We start from the raw sequence: 21,217 nt of genomic DNA, 5'->3' as shown, positions 1-21,217 counted from the left end.
ATCATACAGATGGAGATACTTTCTCATTTAATCTAATAAAACCAGGACAACACAAATAACTGTTAATTAACTTGAGTTAATTAACCTGAGTTAATTAACTTAACTGTTTTGTACTAAACTGTTTAGTGAGACATCTCCATGAGGACAAGTCTGCCAGAATGTGAATACTCAGTCACACAGTGAGACAAAATATGACAATGTCCGCGACTTAGCAAAATTGTCCAGGTGCGTGACATGAAAGAAGTGCAACCTCTTTTTTTTTTTCTTTTTGTCTTAAATACATCAATTGTGTCAGATCGCATTCTTCAAAAGTATTGTGCACCCAAGCCTAAATCAGGCTTAATGGATAAAGTTAGTTACTGGCTTGTAAATATAGCTTAGCATTTAGCTAGTAAAGAGTCAGATATTTAGCAAACCAGAGAAAAGAGAGTGATGGAGTTACATTGGTAAGATGAAAAGAACTATTAATATTAATACTGCTGCCTGTCTGCTCAGCTGCCTGTCTGCTCAGTGAGTGAATTTGCCAGTAATAATTTAAACAAATGAACATTTGTTTGCTAACACTTTAGCAACTCTGAAAGGTCATAATTTGTAAGTTTTGTGTTTACAGCTTGTTGTGCTGCCCCAAGGTGGATGATCGAAGTAAATTGTTGCAGGCTCAAGATTTAATGCTGCTAATCCAGACATTCTAAAGTGTCTGTTTTGTTTCATGCTGTTAAAAACTGGAGGAACATCTTGTAACTTATTTTCCTGGCTCTCCAAAGACACTAAATTTGGATTGCTTTTTGTTATTGACGCTATTTTAACACCAGAGCAATTCTTTATATATATATAAATATACACATTATATATATATATATATATATATATATATATATATATAAAAATTTTATTTAGACTATTTTCAATAAAACAAACTTTCAACACGTAAATACAACAAAGAGAGGAGCAGCAAACAAACAAAACAAATAAAATAAAATAAAAACTTTAAAAAAATAGACAAGCTGCCAGCACTAAGACAAACCAAGGAAAATAAAACGTACATGTACATATGTCAAATTGTTGACGCAATAACCCAGAGCAACAATTCATAACATTGGGAGTCAGAAGTGAAGTCCAAGAGACCGGTACAAAAGGGGATGACGGCAGGCCCTGTGCGAGCTAGGGTAGCAAAGTTGGTCATGTAGAAGTGTAGCTGGTGAATGACTTTAAACTGAATAAGCTGAAGTCTAGTGTTAATAGAGGACTACCAAAGAAAACAGGACAGAAAACCAAGAGATCACCGAGAGATGATGATATGTTTGGAGGTAGGGTCTGCTGTACTGGCATTGAATCAAAGCGAGGAAAAAAAATTGCCTAACAAAGTCCTACTCCAGAGCAATTTTGAGCTTCCAAGGAAGGACATGCCTGAACTTGACCCCTTGTTGTTCTTGTTGCAGAGGTTTCAGCTCTGATAAGGATGTGTCACTGACTTCAAATATTTATATATATTTACACAATATGAGGCATTAGACTTGAGTCCATTTTTGTAACTCTAACTTTGTATGATTAACCTATATTGTTATGACCAAGGTAAAATGAAGGCACTAAAACTCCTTCTGACACAACCCTGTTCAGTCCCAAATTTTATTAAGACAGACATATTTTATATTTACTCTTTCTTTTTAAAATTATAATATTCACATTTTACTTGTGTTTTTTTTTTTAAATGGAACTGGTTCTATTTTTTTTCCCACTTTTTTGTAGTAGTTGTTCATATCATATACTGGCGAGTTACCATGTATTTTGTTTTTTTCTATCTTTTTGGAAATGTATGCAGTCTGAATCATACCCTGTTGTACTCTTACATTAATTGCATGCCATTATGCAGTAATGTATATTTAAAATGTACATTTAATATTGGAATTACAGTTGCTATTGCCTTTATTGTTTCTGTTTTGTAGTGCACCTGTTTTTGTTTATTTCTTTTGGTTCATAAAATGATTTGGATAGAGTGGAATTAGTTTGTTCGACTAAAATGTACATGATTATCCATCATGTATTACAAGTCCTGACCTCTGAGTGGTCTAACAGTGATTTGACCGTATTCTAACAAAAATAACAATTACAATATAGCATGTTCCTGTCATGTGAATGCATTTATATAAGAGCAGAATTAAAGGTACACAGAATTTCTTGTATCTTGGATGGTGTCACAAACATACATTCAGATAATATTCATCACCTTTCACACCATACAAAACACCAACATCATACGGTGTAAAAAGTGAAAGTAGCAACATAATCCTCTTAAAATACTTAGGTACTGCCATTGGTGAAGTACAAAATAGGCCTACCAGACAAAGGTCAGGGAGTCCAAAGTGCCAGAAGGGCCCCCTGGCCTTCAGCTGTCAATGTCAAAATGTCAAGTTAACACAGAGTGACAAGGAGGAGACTGAAAATGATCACAAAGAGACACATGCTGACAAAAAAGACACAAATTACCTCAAAGAGACACATAACAGCCACCAGGAGACAGAAAAATACTTTAAATTTATACATAAAAAACACCAAGAGACACAACATGGCAAAAAAAGACACAGAGACACAGTTACGCAAGAGAGACATGTAACAACCACCAAGAGACACAAAATGACAAAAATAGAAACAAAGTTACCCAAGAGAGACACAGAACAGCTACCATGAGAGACAAAAAGACAGAATATTACCCAAGAGAGACACGTAACAAACCACAAAATGACAAAACAAGGCACAGAGTTGCCCAAGAGACACAAAATGACCAAAAAGACACAAAATTACCTTGAAGAGACATGCAACACATAATTTAACACATTACCTCAAAGTGAGACACAAATGAGTCCTGTGTAGGAAATGTGGTGGGGCCCTTTGCATATTTGTGCCTTTGTCTCATCGTCCGCCCAAAGTAAGAAACATGAACTAATGAAGTATATAAATGTAATGATACAGAATGAAATGAAACAGAATGTCATTTGACTCTTTTTGGACAAAGCCCTGTCAGCGCTGCAGGAACACAGTGACACGCAGCTGTTGTCACTCTCGTCTGACGAGCTCTAACTCACTGCAGGGACTCAATAAGCTGTGCTGCTGCTGCTGCTGCTGCTGCTGCTGCTGCTGCTTTTATTTAGGTGAAACATCTCAGAGGAGTTTGTGTTTGAAATGTGCTATTATAAATTAATAAATATATCTGAGAATAACACTAAATGAATAAATATATCTGAGAATAACACCATATGTGGTGTTCCATGTGCACCAGGCTTTTGTTCAGAGAGCTCCCAATCAACTAACTCATCCTTTCTAATCAGAAGCATCTGAACCACCTACAGAAGGCTTCCTCCACCTCCCCCACTCTCCACCCTACTCTGTTAACACTTTCTTTTCTTTTAAATTTAAATCTTGGTTCATCCAACTTTCTTTCTTACTGCATGTTGCCTTCCCCGAGCTCGGGCTGTAACAATATATAGCATATGTTTCCAATTCATTTCTTTGTCATATGTTCTTTTTTCTTTTCTCCTCCTAGTTGCATTGTGGAGCTTCAACACTCTTTGCCATTTATGATTTATTTAGTTTTGTGTGCATTTTGGTTGAGCTTTAGTGTAGCATTCACTTGTTGTATGTTATTTTAAATTTTAAATCTTTCCTTTTTAATTTGATATGGCAAACAGTATTTGTCAGAGTTTTCTGTGTTTGAGTGAGTGCCCTCATCTACAAATCACTGCAACATTATTGCATTTGTGTGGTTATTTTGCACCTTCTGTGTTCCCAATTTACAACCTTTTAAGCTTGTGTGTGTGTGTGTGTGTGTGTGTATGTGACTAATCTTTGCCAGTAATAATTTCCACCCACTTCAAAACATACTATTACTCTATTTTTTATTGTGTATTATTTACTTCATCAATCATTATATATTTTAAATAGCACAGATTCAACTACATTAAGTTTTAGCATATCTGCTTAACTACACTGGTTTCGCGAAATAAAAAGAAAAAAATAACAAGAAAGTTTAAAAGAGAAGTTAAGAAGTTTAACAAGAAAAAATAATGTAAAACATGTTAATTTGGCATCTATTTATAAAATATCGTTTAAGAACGAGAACATGAGCAATTTTTTTTTTGTCAGAATCTCAATTTACATATTTCAAAACAAAAAATGTGTTTTTGCGTGACCATGCAGGGTCACAAGTGACACGCATGGTTGTATAAAAAGTTATAATACATTTTAGAAAGACTTTCTTTTTTTGTTAGATCCATTTGCTTAATGACCACATTTATTCATGTTCAAATCAGAATAAAAGTAAACAACCAGTTATGTTGAACATTTTTTGGAAGATAAGTTTGTGAAAAGCAATGCTGATTGTTATAAGTTTAAAGCTGCAGATAAATGAAATTCTTTGCCCTTGAGCTGAATGTCAGAGATGATTAACTACAATTACATTTTAATTTATGACAAGATTTTTTTATTCATTTCAGCGTAGAAACGTTTCAAAAACAAATTGTAGACATCATGAGAAAAACAATATAATAAAAACTGACCACTGGAAGCTACACAGTATGTATTCTGTTTTAGGATGAGCAGCTCCCCCACACAGAAAGAAGATTTGGCAGATTCATGGATTCAGGAGTTTCTTACAGCTGTTTTGCATTGAATTTATTATTCTTTGTTATGGTAAATGTAACATTATGTAGCATGCATGTACTGTATATACACCCTGTACAAGTCTGTAAACAGACTACTGCTGCATATATATAATAATATAAACAAATTACACTTACAGTAATAATGTACAGATTTACACTAAGCACATAATAAACAGATGAACAGCTGTGAATAAGTGTCACCCTACTAATATCAACGGGTGAAGATTTTATCTTAAAAATATGTTGCTTTGTCATAGTTGTAGTAGTAATCAAAGATGCAGCCTGGTCTCATGGAGATACATGAATTAAGCATGACCTCTAAACACCGCATTATGTAGTGGTGGCACATCATATATTAAAGTCACGTGCCAGCACCACAGAAAAAATGCAGATGGAAAGTCAAGTGGGATCCTTTGTTGTGCAGGACCAATTATGTTACTGTTTTAATAATGTCACATAATGGGTATTGGTTAATATTATGAATCCATAGTTAGTATAAAGAGTAAGAAAGTCAGTGTAAGGTAGTGTATGGGTCAAACAAACACAGGACTTTCACCCAGGTGTTTGTCAAACAAAAAGTCAACATTTTCTTCTTTCAATTTTGCCTTGTATACTTACATCCTTAACCAAGTTACACCAAGTTACCTGACATACTTACGTCACTTAACAACATACTTAAGTTGTTGTTTTTTAAAATTAGAATAGCGAAGTTATTCTAACTGATAAAACAATCTTTCTCTCAACCGAACAAAGTAGTTGGTGCCTAAACCCAACTGTATAACCAAGACATAATTTAACACATGATTTGCAACCACCATGTAATATGGTGCCATGTAAGAGGTCGTGGTCATTTTTTATTTCTGTGAGATCATTTTGCAAAGATTTCTTTTAACCAACAATATTTTTACACTTAATTTCTATATTACTTTTTACATACTTTTTGTTCAGTTTTACATTATTTACTACAAACCACAATTTTATTATTTGTTATAAAACATTAGACAAGACAGTGTGTGGGTAAGCTTTTTTATGTACATATAACCAGTATTAAATACACAATACAAAGATATCTGCCTCCCTTCTTTTTCTGATTGTTGATGTTAACATGTGAAATGCTAAAAAGCATAATCTCTAGCCACAGACTCCACTCAAAATAATAGCAGCACAAGCAACAAGGTGTTATGTTGATTTTAAGACTGGTCCAGATAAAAAAAAAAACATCTCAACAATAGACAAAATGTTTAATTTTTTTATCCCAGAAACTAATTCACACTGACTTAAGTGATCCCTTTACTTTTCATCTAGCCCAGTCATCAAGTAATTTTGTCCAACCCTTTGATTTATGTTAAGTTACTGGCAAATACAACATTATCACAAATGACAGGCTAAAATAACATCATGAACTGAATAAGCATCATACCTGGGAAACATGGGTATGTTAGCAGTTAGTTAGTGAGTTCAGTAGGCTAACAGCTGTTGCTGCAGGGATGAATATTTGGAATTTTTAATCTACTACCTACCTATTAAAAAATATATATTTACCAAAAACATGTCCAACAGAACTGTTGCTTGTGAACTTAATGTTTATTTCACAACTATAAACCGCCTCGTATGTTGTTTCTGTTAATTTGGCAGTACATCCAACCAGCCTCCCAACCACAGGTCAACTATAACCTGATCAGCCCATCACCTCCACATCCAGTGTCTTTACCTGCAAGACCGTCTGAGAGCACCCACCTGAACACCTGATGCCATAACTGATTTTCACAACGAAAGAATTATGGTGCAAACCGTCTCAGGTAAGCTTGTCAGATTGCTCATTGTCCTCAACAGGGTCTTGACTTGACAGCTGTCATTGTAACCAACTTTTATGGTTGGATGTACTGTCAAATTCAGGTAAGCAACATAGAAGGTGCTCTGCATACATTCCTGCAGTCAGTGGCATTGTGTTGTTTGATCAAACATCACATTTTAGAGTGACCTTTTTGTGACCATCCCAAGGCACACCTGTGTAGTAATGATTCTGTTTAATTGGCCACACCTGTCAGGTGGATGGATTATCTTGGAAAGGAGGAGTGCTCACTAACATGGAATTTAACAAATATGTGACCAAAGGTTAACAGAAATATATCTATTGAATGCATAAAAAAACTCTAATAAAAGTGTTGCATTAAAATGTTTGTTCAGTGTATATGGGTAATAGGCGGCATCCATGTTTCTTGCACCTACTTTGTACTGCAAATGTTCCACAACAATTTCCCTTGAAATAAATTAAGTTCTATCTTATCTTTTTCTAGGACCTGCGGTGCTGTACTATTTCTTCTGGACTGATGGAGGGCATTAACATCAGACTGTCTTGAATGCCATTATAATCACCTGTGCTACCACCAAAGCAAACCTCTGACTACCTGCAGCCACACTCTGCCACCTTCATCTCCTCGTACAGGTATCTAATAGTTAGCCGTCCATTCTCCTGATACATGACTGTGATGGGGTCCAGTTTGATGGGGACGCAGCACGCCATGTTGGCCTTCTTGGGGTTCCTGATGTTGATCAGCGTCTGGATAAGGGCATGCTTTGATGGAGTCATTTCATCCGTCAATGGGTGGTAACACAGTCCTCGACATTCGAAGGCGTCATATTCAGGTGGTGCCACGATCCAGCTGTCCCAGCCAATGTCTCTAAAGTTGACCTTGAGAGACGTCCGCTGGCAATATTCCCTCTCTGCCTTTCTTTTCGTTCTCCGTGGAGCATTAGGGATCTCGTTTGGAAGCTGATCTCCTCTGTTCCAATCGGCACCCGAGTGTAAGATGGTTTCTTCTTCGTGGAGGATCATCTCTCTTAGTTCTTTCTTTTTCTCCCTCCTCCTGCTACCCAGGTCATCTGAGAAGACTATTAAAGCCACAGAAGTGTTATCTCCAACAGACACACTCATATTCAAACAGCCTGTTCCTTCTTCTCCACAGTCCTTCCTATCCACCACAACATCAAAAACCGTTGCTCCATGGCCTAACTCGATCCAGTTCTGAATTGCCGTGGTCACTTCAAAAGTCTCCCACATGCTTTCCAAGCTGGTCACCTCTTTGCCAACCAGCAGTTGGGTGGTGGATGTGAAATCATTGTAATCCACTTCATAGACTTTTACGGTGGTCTTGAAGCTGTGGGAGGTGACCCCTGACCTGAGATCTGGGAAGAAGAAGAGCTGTAGTTCAGCAGAAGTGATCTTTTCGTGGGTGGGGATGCTGATGTTGAACTGCAGCCTGTTCTTTGTCTTTGTGCCATTCGTCACACAGAGAGGGATATCTGTTGGAGATAAGAAGAAGTCAGAAGTCAAATAAACTCTCTGAGCGTATTAAACAGCAGCTGAGATTAGTGCTGTCTGACTTAAAGAATCAGCGTTTGTGTTGACCTATTTGGTCAAAATGTAATTATAAAATAAAATTAATAATAAAATTAATTATTTTTATTCTGATAGTGCCCCTTTATTCTCCACTAGCTACAACTTTTTGGTTCAGAAAGACAATGTTTATCACTATAGTTCCAACAGTTACCTGTTGTTTTGTGCTGTTTGCCCCATCTGTGGTTTGAGCAATCTATATGTTGCCACTTGATTTTGTTTGGACTCTGCATGTTAGTTAACGCAGCCTGGTCTCACTCCAAGGGCAATAAAATACGCTGTTTGAGTAGTTCCTTCTGGCATAATTATAATGGTACCTTTCAGCAGCTATAAAAGACACACTGGGCTTTCAACCAACTCCAATGTAAACGCATTATGCATCATTATTAGATGTTCAGAGCAACTATTTTTGAATCACAATTTAAGCTGTAATTGGCCTATTCAAAAAAAAGAAAGAAAAAGATAACTTTTTATCACAGCATGAGTGATCACAAGTGGAGTCAGATGCAAAAGAGTTTGGTAACCACTGGTTTAGAGCTTTATATAATGTAAAATTAATTAAAATAAACTTTATGTCCCTGTACCTTGGACAGTGAAGCTTCGTATGACATCAGACTGAGGGTTTGCTGAGCTGTCTGAGGCGTACTTGTTGTAGAGTTCCATCATGAACTGAGGAGGGTAGATTTTGCCACTCTCCTGAGGAACATCTGACAGGTTAAGTTTCCTCAGAAAGCCCTCCTTCATGGTTCCCAGGAGGTTCTCCATCCTAGAGTCGGTGTCTTCCTCCTCCAGAAGGTCCTCCTCTGACAGCTGAGAGTAGAGTCCCTCAGGGTCCTCACTCTGGATGTCATTATTAAGAGGTTTACAGGTGCAGGAGCCAACAGAAACCACCAGACACAAACACACCTGGAACAGGAATGATCTGGAGCTCCGCATTTTGAAATTAGATCCTTTGCAAGACACAGAGCTGGCACAAACTTTACCTTCTTCCCGGCTTTGCGACGACAAGGTTTGAAAATGGAGATCCCCAATGCAAGGACCACAGTGGTGATGTCCGCTCTCATGCTCCCAGAGTAAACAGGGGGACTTGTGTCACCAAAATAGTAGCTTGTCCAAGCTTATCACTGCCATTGATGCCTTCTTTTAAGCTTTGTTATCTTTAGAGGGCTGGCTGCTAATGAAGACACTGTAAACACTTGACAGCGATAATGAGGGAGGCACTGGAAACTATGAGGTTACTGAAAAGCAGACATTTCCATTTTCCCAGCTCAAGGGCTAAAGTGTTGTGGCCAGTGAAAACAAAACACTTAAAAGAAACACAACAGCACATTGCATTCTTTACCGCCATCATTGCTACATTTTTTCTTACGAATTAGTGTTGCTTAATTTGTTTCCAACCACTGTAGCCCAAATTCCAGATCACGCTCATGTTCCAGATACCAAAATGTGATCAAACTTTGATGACTGATCATTTCAAAGGTACTGATAAGGAAGCTAACTGCTGTAAGCTGTTTTCTCATATCACTCAAGACAGTGTCCAAAGAATCCGGTCTCGACATGGTTTGGAGTTGCCCTTTCAGACATGTGGCACACAACAAGAGACTGTCCATGCCAGACATACTGGAAATACTCTGTATGCTGTAGGCGAGGTGGCACCTGGGTAGAGTGTGCAGATTACTCCATGGTCCTGTAGGCAGTTCGTAATTTGATCATAAACAACAGAGTCTCTTGCTGTTCCTTTAAGTTGTCTGACAATTTCGACATAAGCCCTTACTGACAGAAGATCCAAAATCTCATCAAGTATCAAGTTAGATGTTTTTATAACGGTCTTCATGTAAACAGCCCTTCTTCTTTGCCCTTAGAAGTTTGTATGCTTTTGGTTTTTCGCAACCTTTGAAATAGAATGATCTATAAATTAGATTGGATGAGGAGCGCTATTTCACATATTTAGGTATCAAATACAGGTGTTCTTTGAATCCAAGGATATATGGGACCATAAAAGGAGGGAGAGGTCAGACTTTTAATTTGCTTTGTCAATAAGTCATAACCCAAAAATACTATACTGCATTGCAAAGGTTAAAAAGCCTCTAATAAATGTACAGGTTCCTATGCTTATATTGAGAATTAATGTACACTGTACCATGAATTATTCATGCATATATTTACTTAATATGTGTTTGTATGAAATAATATGAACTTCAGATGTTATTGATTGTTTGTGATGAATTTGCCAGTCTTGAAAACATTGGTGCTTTGCTGGGTTTGACCTGAGTGTGTGCAAACTCACTTTACTGATTGCACCTGTGACAATTATCCAATGCTCCTCTGATTGCCCGGCACCTCACATCAGCCTTAGTATATCTGTGAGCTGCCACTTGTTTTTATATGCCCTGGTAAAGTTTGTGTGTCAGAATGTGTAGGTGTTAAGCTCATTTATTTAAGGCATTTTAACTCCTGCAAAGCAGTGTGCCTTGGTACTCTCCCTCATTTTGTTTGGGCATTTGTTTATGGTCTTTTATTAAGGATCTTTTAAAATAATAAATATATTTCTTGTTTATTTTGACCCAAGGCCTACTGCAGACACCTCAGTAAAATGGATCAATCATTCTCCCATTTGCAAAGGCTTCGGGTTCGACTTCGTTGTATCTATGAGTAAAGTAGCTAAAAATTGCTGCTTTAAAGATCTGTGAACAAAAAAAATGTTAATTGAAGCATTTAAATGTTACATGATGGTCTAAATATTGTTTCAATCCTGATAAGACACGAATTCTGAGTTGAAAACAGTACACCTTTGGACCAAACACTGACCAATACATGCCTCAATATTAACCATGAAAAAAAAATCTATTGAGAAACTAATTTACTTAAATGGGATTTTTATGTCATATTTTTCAACCCAGTAATTTGACCTAAAGTAATGTGATCTTTCTCAGTCCACTTTCCCTGCTGCGTTTGTTTCCCTCCTGTATGCTGACATTATTTACTGTGTCAGTGGCAGTAGATTTTATCACTGCCTTTCATCACTGATTGACTCCATAGAAAGGGACTCTTAAGAGCTTGAAAGGGCCACAATGAAAGCATTTTTATGAAACCCGGCATGAACCAAGCACTGAGTGACTGCATGGGTGAAAGACAGAAATTCCAAGATAGGCCGGACTCAGGCCAACGTCCCCGGACACATTGGCTTGGGGTTCGGGCTCAAACCCCCCACAGGAACAAGGAGCAGATCCCATCATCCATTTGGGATATGAGGCCACGATCCTCATGTGTTCAAATAATATATGCTCTCATGCCTATCAATTTTATAGATTCCCACTATAGAGCTATATAGGTTTCTTAACAGTTTTCTGTGTGTTGTTCTTGAAGTTTGGTTGTTTGTTGCTTTAAAGAATCCTGAAGTGCAGAGGAAGTGCTTAATATAAACAGAAGAACAGGGTTGTTAGTGATTGCCACCATGCATGAGCTGACACTAAGAGAGATGCACCTTTGACCTTAAACTTAACTCCTGCTAAACACAGCATTATCATTGTGAGCATGTTAGCTGATGTTAGCGTAGTGGTAAAGTGCAGGTTGGTAGGAGCATTTTCATCCTGTGGAACAAATACAGAACATTGACGTTAATTGAGAGTAGCTGTTGTGGCATTTGCTCACTGCCTGTAAGCACCTTTGACACAACAGAATATTGGACTTATTGGTCAGATGGACAAAATGCCCTTTAACAATGTGATTAATAGATTAAAACATGCTGTGCGCTATCTCATTTCCTCACTGTTGGTTCGCTTCTTTAAAAAAGGGGTGTGACTCTACTGCGATTCACTTTAGATGACATGGAAGACTGTGACTGGCTTACAGACATCCCATCAAATAGGTCTGTGCATTTGAGTGGAGTCAGGAGACAGTAATCATAGATCTGGACATCCTAGAAAAGTTATACCCATGTAAGTGGATGAAGGATCTGAATGGGTTAAACCACGTCTTTTCCTCTCAGCGTCAAGTATTGTCACTGATGGGTTTCTCATAAAAATGCTGGAGATTGCCTTCAGTGTTGATATCACATGCAGGGGGTGTTACAAAGCAGCAGTATTTGACATTCTGGGAATGAGAATGCGCTGAGAGATGTCTGATCCATTTATCAGTGTGAAAAATACGGATTAGCGCAACTTTAAGGTGAACTCACCGTCATCAATAATTCAATAAGAGAAAACGGACATGACATTATTGCTGTTATATGAAGGACTAAACCAATTAGAACACGAAGGAGTTTTAACTTAATCATTTCACTGCTGCTTTTACGTGCTCCTTAATGTAGTTTTGTTTGGAAAAGGGAGAAGCACCATTGTGCAACGGAATACATTTGACATAATACATTGGCCAATACTTGTTATTTTGGACATTATGTTAGATGATACTTTATTAACCCTTTGAAACCTGAGCAAATTCTTGATTTCTTTCAAAAACATGAGAAGAAGGCAATAAGCAATACAAAAATTTCCCCCTGTTGGTCCAGGATTCAAAGGGTTAAAGATAGATATCAGCTTAACTTTATATTAAAATATAAATTGTATTATAATGTAATGCTATGTATATGTAAAATTTACGCAAGGTCTATTATTTATATATATTTTTGTAAAACCTAAGAAAGTCAAAAAAGTATCTCTGACTGTATGTACAATTCAGTTTATTTCCTTACCGGGCGTACATTATGTTTATGACTTGTTAAAGCACATTTTACATGACTATTCAAATACACTTTTATCCATACAGTTATAAGGTTGGATACATTTATCCCGTTCACGTACCATGGAAATCTACTGCTATTACACACTGTACATATTGTATCTTTGATTAACAGAACCGTTTTAGTCCTCTCAACTTCCCCAAAATGCACAGCAGGTGGCAGCAACGCACTGTTTTTCCTCTGTGCTGTAACATAATAGAATCTACACAATGCTCCTCAGTAGGTGTCAAAATACACTTGTTATATACAAGATATAAACAAACAACTATTAAAGTATAGCTTAAACTAGTGTTTCCCAAGCCTCTCCTCAAGTATCACATATCCTGCATGTTTTAGATGTCTCCCTGCCGCAACACAGCTGAATTACATGATCAGCTCGTTATCAAGCAGCTTCGGGAGTTCATAACGAATTGGTCATTTGATTCAGCTGTGTTTGAAGCAACAGAGATCCAAAACATGCAACACAAGTGGCATTCGAGGAGAGGTTTGTTAAACGCTGACTTAAATAGTAAGATATGAACTCTCATGCATGATAAACACTGCTTGCTAATATATGGGAGGTGTTCAGTGGCAACAATGTGTCACTCTGTGAGACACATCACTTAAGAATAAGTAGTTTGCATTAGTTACTACAGTATTTACATGACAAGGGTTGATTAATTTGGTAGGAGGTAAATGTTCTGCCATGCTGTGTCCCTCAGACACTCCAGAGTCTGTGTGCAGTTCATTGAATCCCAAGGATCGCCAGGCAGCAGAAGACACTGATGTCAGAAGGTTTTGGAGACTTTGTCAAGTTTGAAAAGATTCCAAAACAAGTCCAGAGAAAATCAACACTTGTCTAATATCAAAACAGGCAAGATCACTTTATAAAAGTGAAAAAGTACTATAAAGGTTTCAGAAGGATCAACAGAGATGAATATCTACCTGCAGGAGTTTTGTCTTGACTGCAGCATCCATCAGGTCAATACATTACACACACAGGCTTTTATTAAGTGCACTTCTTAAAACTGCTTTCGAAGAGAAAAATAATTAAGACTTATCTATGGAAATTGTTAGATTCGAGGAAAAAATTGCGTGAACGTCTGACCATGACATTTAGAAAAAGAGTTCTCAAACTGAGACTCAAGACTCAAGAGCCTGCCTGTCATATCCTCAGCCGTCCTCATCACTGCTGTCCTCCTCCAAGTGGAAATTCTTGGTCTACATCTATGTCCCCTCATGATCTTCATTGATCGCATGTCCAGCTGCTCCGGCCCTACCGACATGCACATGTATCCACAGACATGCCGGGGTAAACCTTCAGCACCATATTCCTGTTTGTATCCAGGAAAAGAACGCTGAGGGGACTCATCTTCTCTGGGACGCAGCATGGCTCGGGGACACCGGGCACAATTCCCACCGCTCTGACGATGCTCTGGATGGTGGCATGATTGGACGGATGCACCACCTAAAGCAATGAGTGGGAACACAGGAGATTAATGCCTATAGAACTTACTTTATATTTATAACAATGAACGCCAACGTCCTTACATTAGACAACTGATGCTGGATTTAGATTACATGATTTTTGTAATTCTGTTATCTTAGTCAAAATGCAAATGAACCCATTAAGTTAAAGTTTTTTTGGCTCACTTTAGGGATGGGGAATCCACAGGCCCCGGCGCAGTAGTATGCATCAAAAGACTTAGGCGCCAGAACCCACTCACTCCAACCGATATCAGCGAAGTCAACCTTGAGGTAGCGTCTGGAACAAACCCTGGGCTCGCTCCACTGTCTCCTCCGCGCCTTTTTCATCGTCCTCTCATCGAAGCTCAGTACCTGAGGCTTCCCTAAGCCCTCACTGCTCTCCTGACCCTGCTTCCTTCCCGGTTTCACTACTGCTTTGGCCTTTGCTGGAAAATACGTGTTCTGCCACAGTTCATGGTTCTTCAGGGTGTTGTACTGGACCTCTGGGATGTCGTTGGTTTGAATCTGGAGATGAAGCTCCCTCCGGATCCTTGAGGCTGAAGCTGAAGGGTCCTCTGCTACAGGGAAGGGCCCGTACCGCTGGAGTGACATTGCCACGCTGTTTGGCTCATCTATGGCTCGATCATCAGCGTAGACCAAGATGTACGGCAGGTTGGCTGGGGAAAGGCGGTCTTGGCTGTGCCCCCGAGCCACCCCGGATCCCATATCAAACTCAACTGTAACCACAAGCTCTTTGACATCCCTGGTGTGTTTCACCACCGCTGTTATATCCCTTGTTTGCCAGGAACCTTTCTTGAAAGGAGCAAGAGTTATGTTCCCCAGAGGTGTTGGAAAAGAGTTTGAGGATGAGCTGTGGAAGAGGAGCAGCGGGGAGGGAGGATAAGGATGCTGGTGGACACCAGAAGAGTGGCGAGGCCTTCGAAAACGCCACGGTCGCTGTTGCTGGCGGGGACGCTTGTGGAGGAAATGAAAAGAGGCAGAGAGGATGAGTTCTGATTCTTGGATGGAGGACAGGTTGAACTGGAACACATCTTTGCCGTGCAAGACTCCTGAGGAAGAGAAATTTTAAAACGAATGAGATGGTTGACAGTAAAAACACAGTCTTTGAGTTAAACCAGTGCCTCCACGGACCAGTCAAGTTACATTTACAGTTTACATCCATGTCATAACAGCTCATTCTTCAGATCAAGTGGATGTTTGTGTCATATTTGAAGAAACTCCCTCAAGCCCTTCTTGGGATAGAGTGAGGTAGATAAGGTCACAGTGACGACCAACATCTTTTCAGTTTATTTTTGGGTCCAGGTGGATGTTTGTGCCAAATGTGAAAAAATTCCTTCTTCAGATATCATGTTCACAAAAATGGACAGATGAGGTGACAGTGACCTTGACCTATGAAGTTTAATTGCTAAATTCTAAACAGCTAATCATTGAGTCCAGGTGGACGCTGGTGCCAAATATGAGGAAATTATCTCAAGGCCTTTTTGAGATGTTGTGTTCACCAGAATAAGACGCATGCCAGATAAATGACATGATATTTGACGACCAAATTCTAATAAGTTCACTCTTGAGTCCAAGTGGACATTTGAGCCAAATTTGAAAAATATCTCTCAAGGTATTCTAGAGATATCACGTTTACAAGAATGGGAGAGACAGATGAACAGACAACCCAAAAACATAATGCCTCTGGCCACGTCTATTGCCACTGTGAAAGCCTAAAAACCTTTTTTTCATGCTTTGTCCAATTTATCTATTAGCTTTCGTAAGGACTCAAACAGTGATTTGCGTCCTGGTTCAACTGTACATATGTTTTGTCAAACATGTGCTAAAGCCATGAAGGAGGCTCTCTTTGAAATGAATAATAAAAATGACTAAAGCGATCAAGTTTCTGCCTTGAACCTTGTCCCCCCCTCTTTTATCATCTCATCCTGGCTCGTTTGACTGACACGAACAACAACATTCACTACATCTTCTGCGAAATGTCGCTCAGCACATCTGACTGACATAAGCAGCAGCATGGAAAATATTAAGCACGGCACGCTTAAGTGGCCGCCTCACGCATCACCAACAGCCTCATCCTAGATGGCTATACTCTTGAAGTCCAACCTCGTCTCCCACACTTCCACCGCAGCCTGAAAGACAAACATTGGATCGGTCCAGTAGGTCTCTCTGTCGCAGCCATATGGAAATGCTTATAGCAGAAAGAGCTCCTCTGAGGCTTTTCGCTGTGCAGCCGGTGTCTGGGTGTGATAATAGGCTCTTGTCTAACACCTAGGCTGTTGTAGCTACCGGGTGCTTGAGACTTAAAGTCCCGCAGATCACTAAATCAAAACGCAAACGGAGCATAAAGGTGAAGATGTTAAGTACAAAGGGGAGCAAGAGCTGCTGGGGGATTGACAAAACACCTGCATTTAGGATGTTGCACTGATTAAATAACTAAGAGCGGGAAGTTTCAAGGTACTGTTTTGTACACAAGATTGAACCTTTCAAGTTTAATGCAGACTTTCAGCCTTTTTGTGTATTTCCAGTCTGCAAAAGCTTAATATGTAACAAAATGTGCAACAAAAATAAATAAAAATAAAGTGTAGATTACAAATCTTGGCTGTCATTCAACAATAAGTAGCATAAAATGGTTAGATTTGTTTCCGATGTGCTGAATTAAATAAAAATATAAGTTAAGAACACAACATCAGAATACCCTGCAGACACATCAGTTGACAACACTATATCTCATATCAAAAAAGGAATAGGAGGAAGTGAATACTAATTGAATCCCACTCGTTTTTATTTTTTTTTTAATCTTTAAATCTTTTTTAAATTTCAACATGAATATTGTCACTTTCCACCCCAGTGTTCACCGTACACACCTTGACTGTGAGAATATTTAATTAAAAATTCATTTTTTGAGATAAATGAGAATGGGCTATAATGCTGATCCACCTTTCATTTTCAAATTGTTGTGGGAAATAAGCAGTTTGTCTATTTTCTAGAAGCTTTGATGTATTATAATGACCGCCAAGTGAGTTTCAGCTCAGTTATTATGACTTGACTGACACAAAAGCATGCCTTAAAAATATAAATTAACAAATTTTCAAAAATCTTTATTTTTTTAACAAAATGGAAAATCCATATTATTGAGTTTGTAATAACGTCATTAACCTACAAAAACCTGCTTGATTTTTAATGCAAAATCAAAAATGCAAAAATGCAACCATTATGACACTTCCTTACTGACATGCAAAGCACCAACAGTGATTATTATTTCATTATCTCCTGTAAGGTAACGAATAAACGCTGAGGTGACTCACTCGGGACAGCTTTAAAGCTCCTCACGGTGTTTCCATCCCTCTGGCTCTGCGGCTCTTTACTGTACTTCTCGTACACTTTGAACATGTTGATGGAGACCATGTCCCGGTTTGCGCTTTCGTGCGCAAAGACGCGCGGCTCCACAGCCGGCGGGACATCTACACTTTGACGCACGGCTTCACCAAAATCCTCAAATACGATTTTACAGCAGCAAAACTCCAGGATCAGAAATAAATACAGAGTGTAAAGAAGCCGGCTTGCCATAGTGGATGTTGTGGGAAGTGATTCCATTAAAAAGAAGAGAACTTAATAAATAAATGAAGAGAAGCGCTGCCTTTCTGATGCCCACCCAGACTTCCAGTATCCAGGTAATCCGTGTCAGACCCGCGCTCCACGGTTCACGATCTACAGCTGTTTCTACACTGGGAGGAGACCGGGGGAGGACGCATGCATGAAGCTCTGCTGCTGGATGACAGATGGTGACGCCTCGGCGCGCACAGCCAACGAGAGACATGCAGCATTTTACTAGAGTTGAAGTTTTGCAGCAAGGTGAAGAACAGAGCAGCTTTCCACGGGCATTTTCACTATACTGTAGATATGCAACATCCACCGAGGTTATTATTATTAGTATTAGTATTAGTATTATTGTTATAATTAATCACCACTTAAGCTATAGTTTACCTCTAGGCTAATGTTCACCACAATACAAAATAGATTAAAGGAGATATATTTGTTGTGTTCATAGTATTGAAATATTGCTTTTAAAAATGTAAAACCAGAAATACCTCTATTTAGATACAGTGTCCATAAAGTAAATTTGCATGTCGAAGTTGAAGCTCAAGATATGTGTGGGCCAATGCAGTTTTGCAAAGCACTCATCTTTGAGTGGTAAAAAAAAAGGATAAAACCACAGTAAATTTGGTGTATGTGGGGACTTTACTGAAGATGTTTATCTCAGCCTCAGACAGCTGATAACTCCTCAAGATGAGTGACAAACAGCCAGAAGAACTGTCAGATGTCTCTTTAGGCGTTTCTCTGCTTTCTGATGCAGCACAATAGTTTCCCTGTGAGAGGCTGGAGCCCCCGTGGGTCATTCAGCTATTAAAATACCTCCAACTGGTCCTGAGGGGGGTCACAAGGGACTCTTTGACACCACCGTGTCTTACATCGCAGATAAAGGACTCTGCTGGGACTGGGATCCCCTTCAGTAAAACACTAGTGTGTTTAAAGTTTGTGCAGCCAGATAACATCTGTCTCCACCCAAGGAGCGATCAAACTCTTATCACTCAGCGTGGGCTGGGCTAATTGGTTCTAATGGGGTTGGAAAAACTAATGTTGCTCTTGTCATCTTTTGATTTTAGGCTGTCCTCAAGAGTAAAAACAATATTAATCAGTAAAATGACCAATGCTTATGTTTTTGTGACAAGCAGCGTCTTGTGGTCAGTTAAATACTGGCTTCCCTCTCTCAGAAGCAAAGGTGACAAGACTTCCCCATGGGATCTGGTGCCCTGAAAGTAACCTGATGTTATAATGCCAAAAAATCTTTTAAGAGGGAGGTCAGGGAACATGGCTGAGGGGCTCAAAGGGCATCACTTTGATGCTAAAGAGCACTGTTATATTTTTGGTTTCTTTAAACCAAGAGCACAATCTTTTCCTACCCACAGACAAGTAGTTTTAGTTGCCTAAAGTTAACCTGGTGACAAATCAGAAAATACTCACATTTTGGGCAGCAATGACAAACTACTTATTGTCAAGCACTTCATTCTACAGTGACAACTACTGAAAGTACTTTTTATATAATAGATTGCCACTACAATCAGTCAAACAAGCCATAGTTTCATCCAACAAGTTCTCATTCCAAGTCATCACATGTTGCATTGCAGTGAACTTCCGCATCTACACATTATGTTTAAGGTTATGCTCCCTCTACAACCCCAACCTCCTCTCTTCCTCTTTTAAAAGCAAAGCTTTTGGTATTTTGGATTTATGAACCATTTCTGTTTTCTTACCATTTATGTGTTTATTAACCTTTTAGAATCTAGGCTGATTGGCTTGATTTCCTTAAAAAACCTGGGTGGAAGGAATTGAGCAACTTAAGAAAGAATAACCCATAAATAAGCAAGAAATTAGAAGGAAGTACAAGAAAATTACCTAAAAAACCCAAACATACAAACAAAAAACACAGAAAAGTTAAACAAAACAGAACGAAACAACACAAAAAAAACAAAAACAACAAAAAAGCAAGGAAATCACCTAAAAAGTGCTTAAAAATATCATATAAATTCTGTAAAATAATAAAATAAATTAAATATTTAATCATGATAAGTCTAAATATCTTGACATTTTACCTTAGCTCACAAAAACATAATAATTTTCTAAATCTAAAAAATTTGCAGGACATTTCTTGCCAAGTTGCTTGTTGCCTTTTCCCCCACGTTTCTTAAAAGAAATCAAACCAATTGGCTCAGGGTTCAGATGTTTAAAAACTTGTGAAAGGTGTGTGAATGCAGCTCAATAAAGCGATGACAATTCAGGTTTAAAAGGGTTAAAGAAGGAATTAGCTCTTTGCTTCTACTCAAATTCCTTTAGAGCTCCCTCTAAAAGCAAAGTCTCTCCCACCCAAATCTAACTGTAACCATTTGCTGTGACTGAACAATTCCTTGACGTAAGTGTCTCTGAATTAAATTTGTCACCTCCTTAGCCCCTCCAAGAATTCATCATGTAAAATAAAAATAATAATAGAGAAAGCTACACTCAGCATCTGGCATTTGGATACAGAAATGAGTTTTATCCTCTTTATTGAATCACTGAGGTCATAAAGTGTTGTGTTCCAGCTTTGTGCATAAGATAGTCATTGTATCCGTTGGTTTTAGGGACAAACTTGACTTTTAACGTTAATATTGGAGGAATTTCCTTTGTGCCACCCTGACTTGTGGAAATACGTCAGCCAAAAGGCCACTGCTCCATATCGACTGCTCTATTTCAGCAGCTGTAGCCAATGACCCATTACTGCTCCACCACAGTGATTAGCCGCCACTTCAAAGGTAATTTAAACCCTTACGAGACCTTGTCACACCCACAGAAAACTTCATAAGACCTCTCACTTAACGGCTTTCCTGCAACTGGAGAGAAAATGTCAGACGGACGAGGCTCATAATTTGTTGAATTGAAAACTGTTATATCCAATGAGCATAAATTCTCAATGATCATAAAGTCACCTCATTATCGTGAGGTTGCAGCCAGGGATCAAAGGAACGTGTTCAGGCTCTGGCGTCCCACACACGTCAGCCTGGTAACCAATAGAGCCGCTAAACAAAGTGGAGAGTGTAGAGAAAGTGAACGCAGAAAATAGTCATTATTAGGTGTTAAAGCTCAAATATTAAAACAAGCTTGAGCCTTTATGTTCCATGACCAGTTTTTGACTTGCTTTATGAATAAAATTGTGGAAGAAAGGTTGTTTTTTTTCTTCTTTGTAGCAGTGCTGGAAAAATCTCAGCTCATCATGTTTTGTGTTTGGCCAGTCAGGAAATTTAAAGAAAAGGTTCAACACATTTGGAAGATACTCATTTTTGCTAATTGCCAAGAGTTATAACATTGATATAACATTGATACCACTCTCATATTTGTCCATTAAATAGGAGCTGATCCTAGTAATCA

At 38.6% G+C, this 21,217-nt stretch overlaps 2 protein-coding genes across 2 annotated transcripts; both read right to left on the bottom strand.

The window, feature by feature from the left end:
• Window positions 1–6,679: 6,679 nt before the first annotated feature.
• On the bottom strand, window positions 6,680–9,135 carry gdf2 (growth differentiation factor 2). Its single transcript, XM_042508461.1, has 2 exons — window positions 8,637–9,135; window positions 6,680–7,958 (listed from the first exon to the last, which is right to left on the bottom strand). The coding sequence occupies exons 1-2, from the start codon at window positions 8,986–8,988 to the stop codon at window positions 7,060–7,062; spliced, it is 1,251 nt and encodes a 416-aa protein (XP_042364395.1). The 5' UTR covers window positions 8,989–9,135; the 3' UTR covers window positions 6,680–7,059.
• Window positions 9,136–12,713: 3,578 nt separating this feature from the next.
• On the bottom strand, window positions 12,714–17,962 carry LOC121958925 (growth/differentiation factor 10-like). Its single transcript, XM_042508107.1, has 3 exons — window positions 17,563–17,962; window positions 14,423–15,306; window positions 12,714–14,237 (listed from the first exon to the last, which is right to left on the bottom strand). The coding sequence occupies exons 1-3, from the start codon at window positions 17,849–17,851 to the stop codon at window positions 14,046–14,048; spliced, it is 1,365 nt and encodes a 454-aa protein (XP_042364041.1). The 5' UTR covers window positions 17,852–17,962; the 3' UTR covers window positions 12,714–14,045.
• Between the last annotated feature and the right edge of the window lie 3,255 nt (window positions 17,963–21,217).

This window comes from Plectropomus leopardus, chromosome 19, assembly GCF_008729295.1.
Source record: "Plectropomus leopardus isolate mb chromosome 19, YSFRI_Pleo_2.0, whole genome shotgun sequence".
Classification (NCBI taxonomy): domain Eukaryota; kingdom Metazoa; phylum Chordata; class Actinopteri; order Perciformes; family Serranidae; genus Plectropomus; species Plectropomus leopardus.
Note: the sequence above shows the minus strand (reverse complement) of the source record. Positions and strands in the feature narration are given on the sequence as shown.

Coding starts and splice junctions, on each gene's coding strand:
- gdf2 (XM_042508461.1), bottom strand. CDS start 8,988: ATGCGGAGCTCCAGATCATTCCTGTTCCAGGTGTGTTTGTGTCTGGTG. Junction 7,959..8,636: donor ACGAAGCTTCACTGTCCAAG/GTACAGGGACAT, acceptor TATCTCCAACAG/ATATCCCTCTCTGTGTGACG.
- LOC121958925 (XM_042508107.1), bottom strand. CDS start 17,851: ATGGAATCACTTCCCACAACATCCACTATGGCAAGCCGGCTTCTTTAC. Junction 15,307..17,562: donor GAGCTTTAAAGCTGTCCCGA/GTGAGTCACCTC, acceptor TCTCTTCCTCAG/GAGTCTTGCACGGCAAAGAT. Junction 14,238..14,422: donor GTGGATTCCCCATCCCTAAA/GTGAGCCAAAAA, acceptor TCATTGCTTTAG/GTGGTGCATCCGTCCAATCA.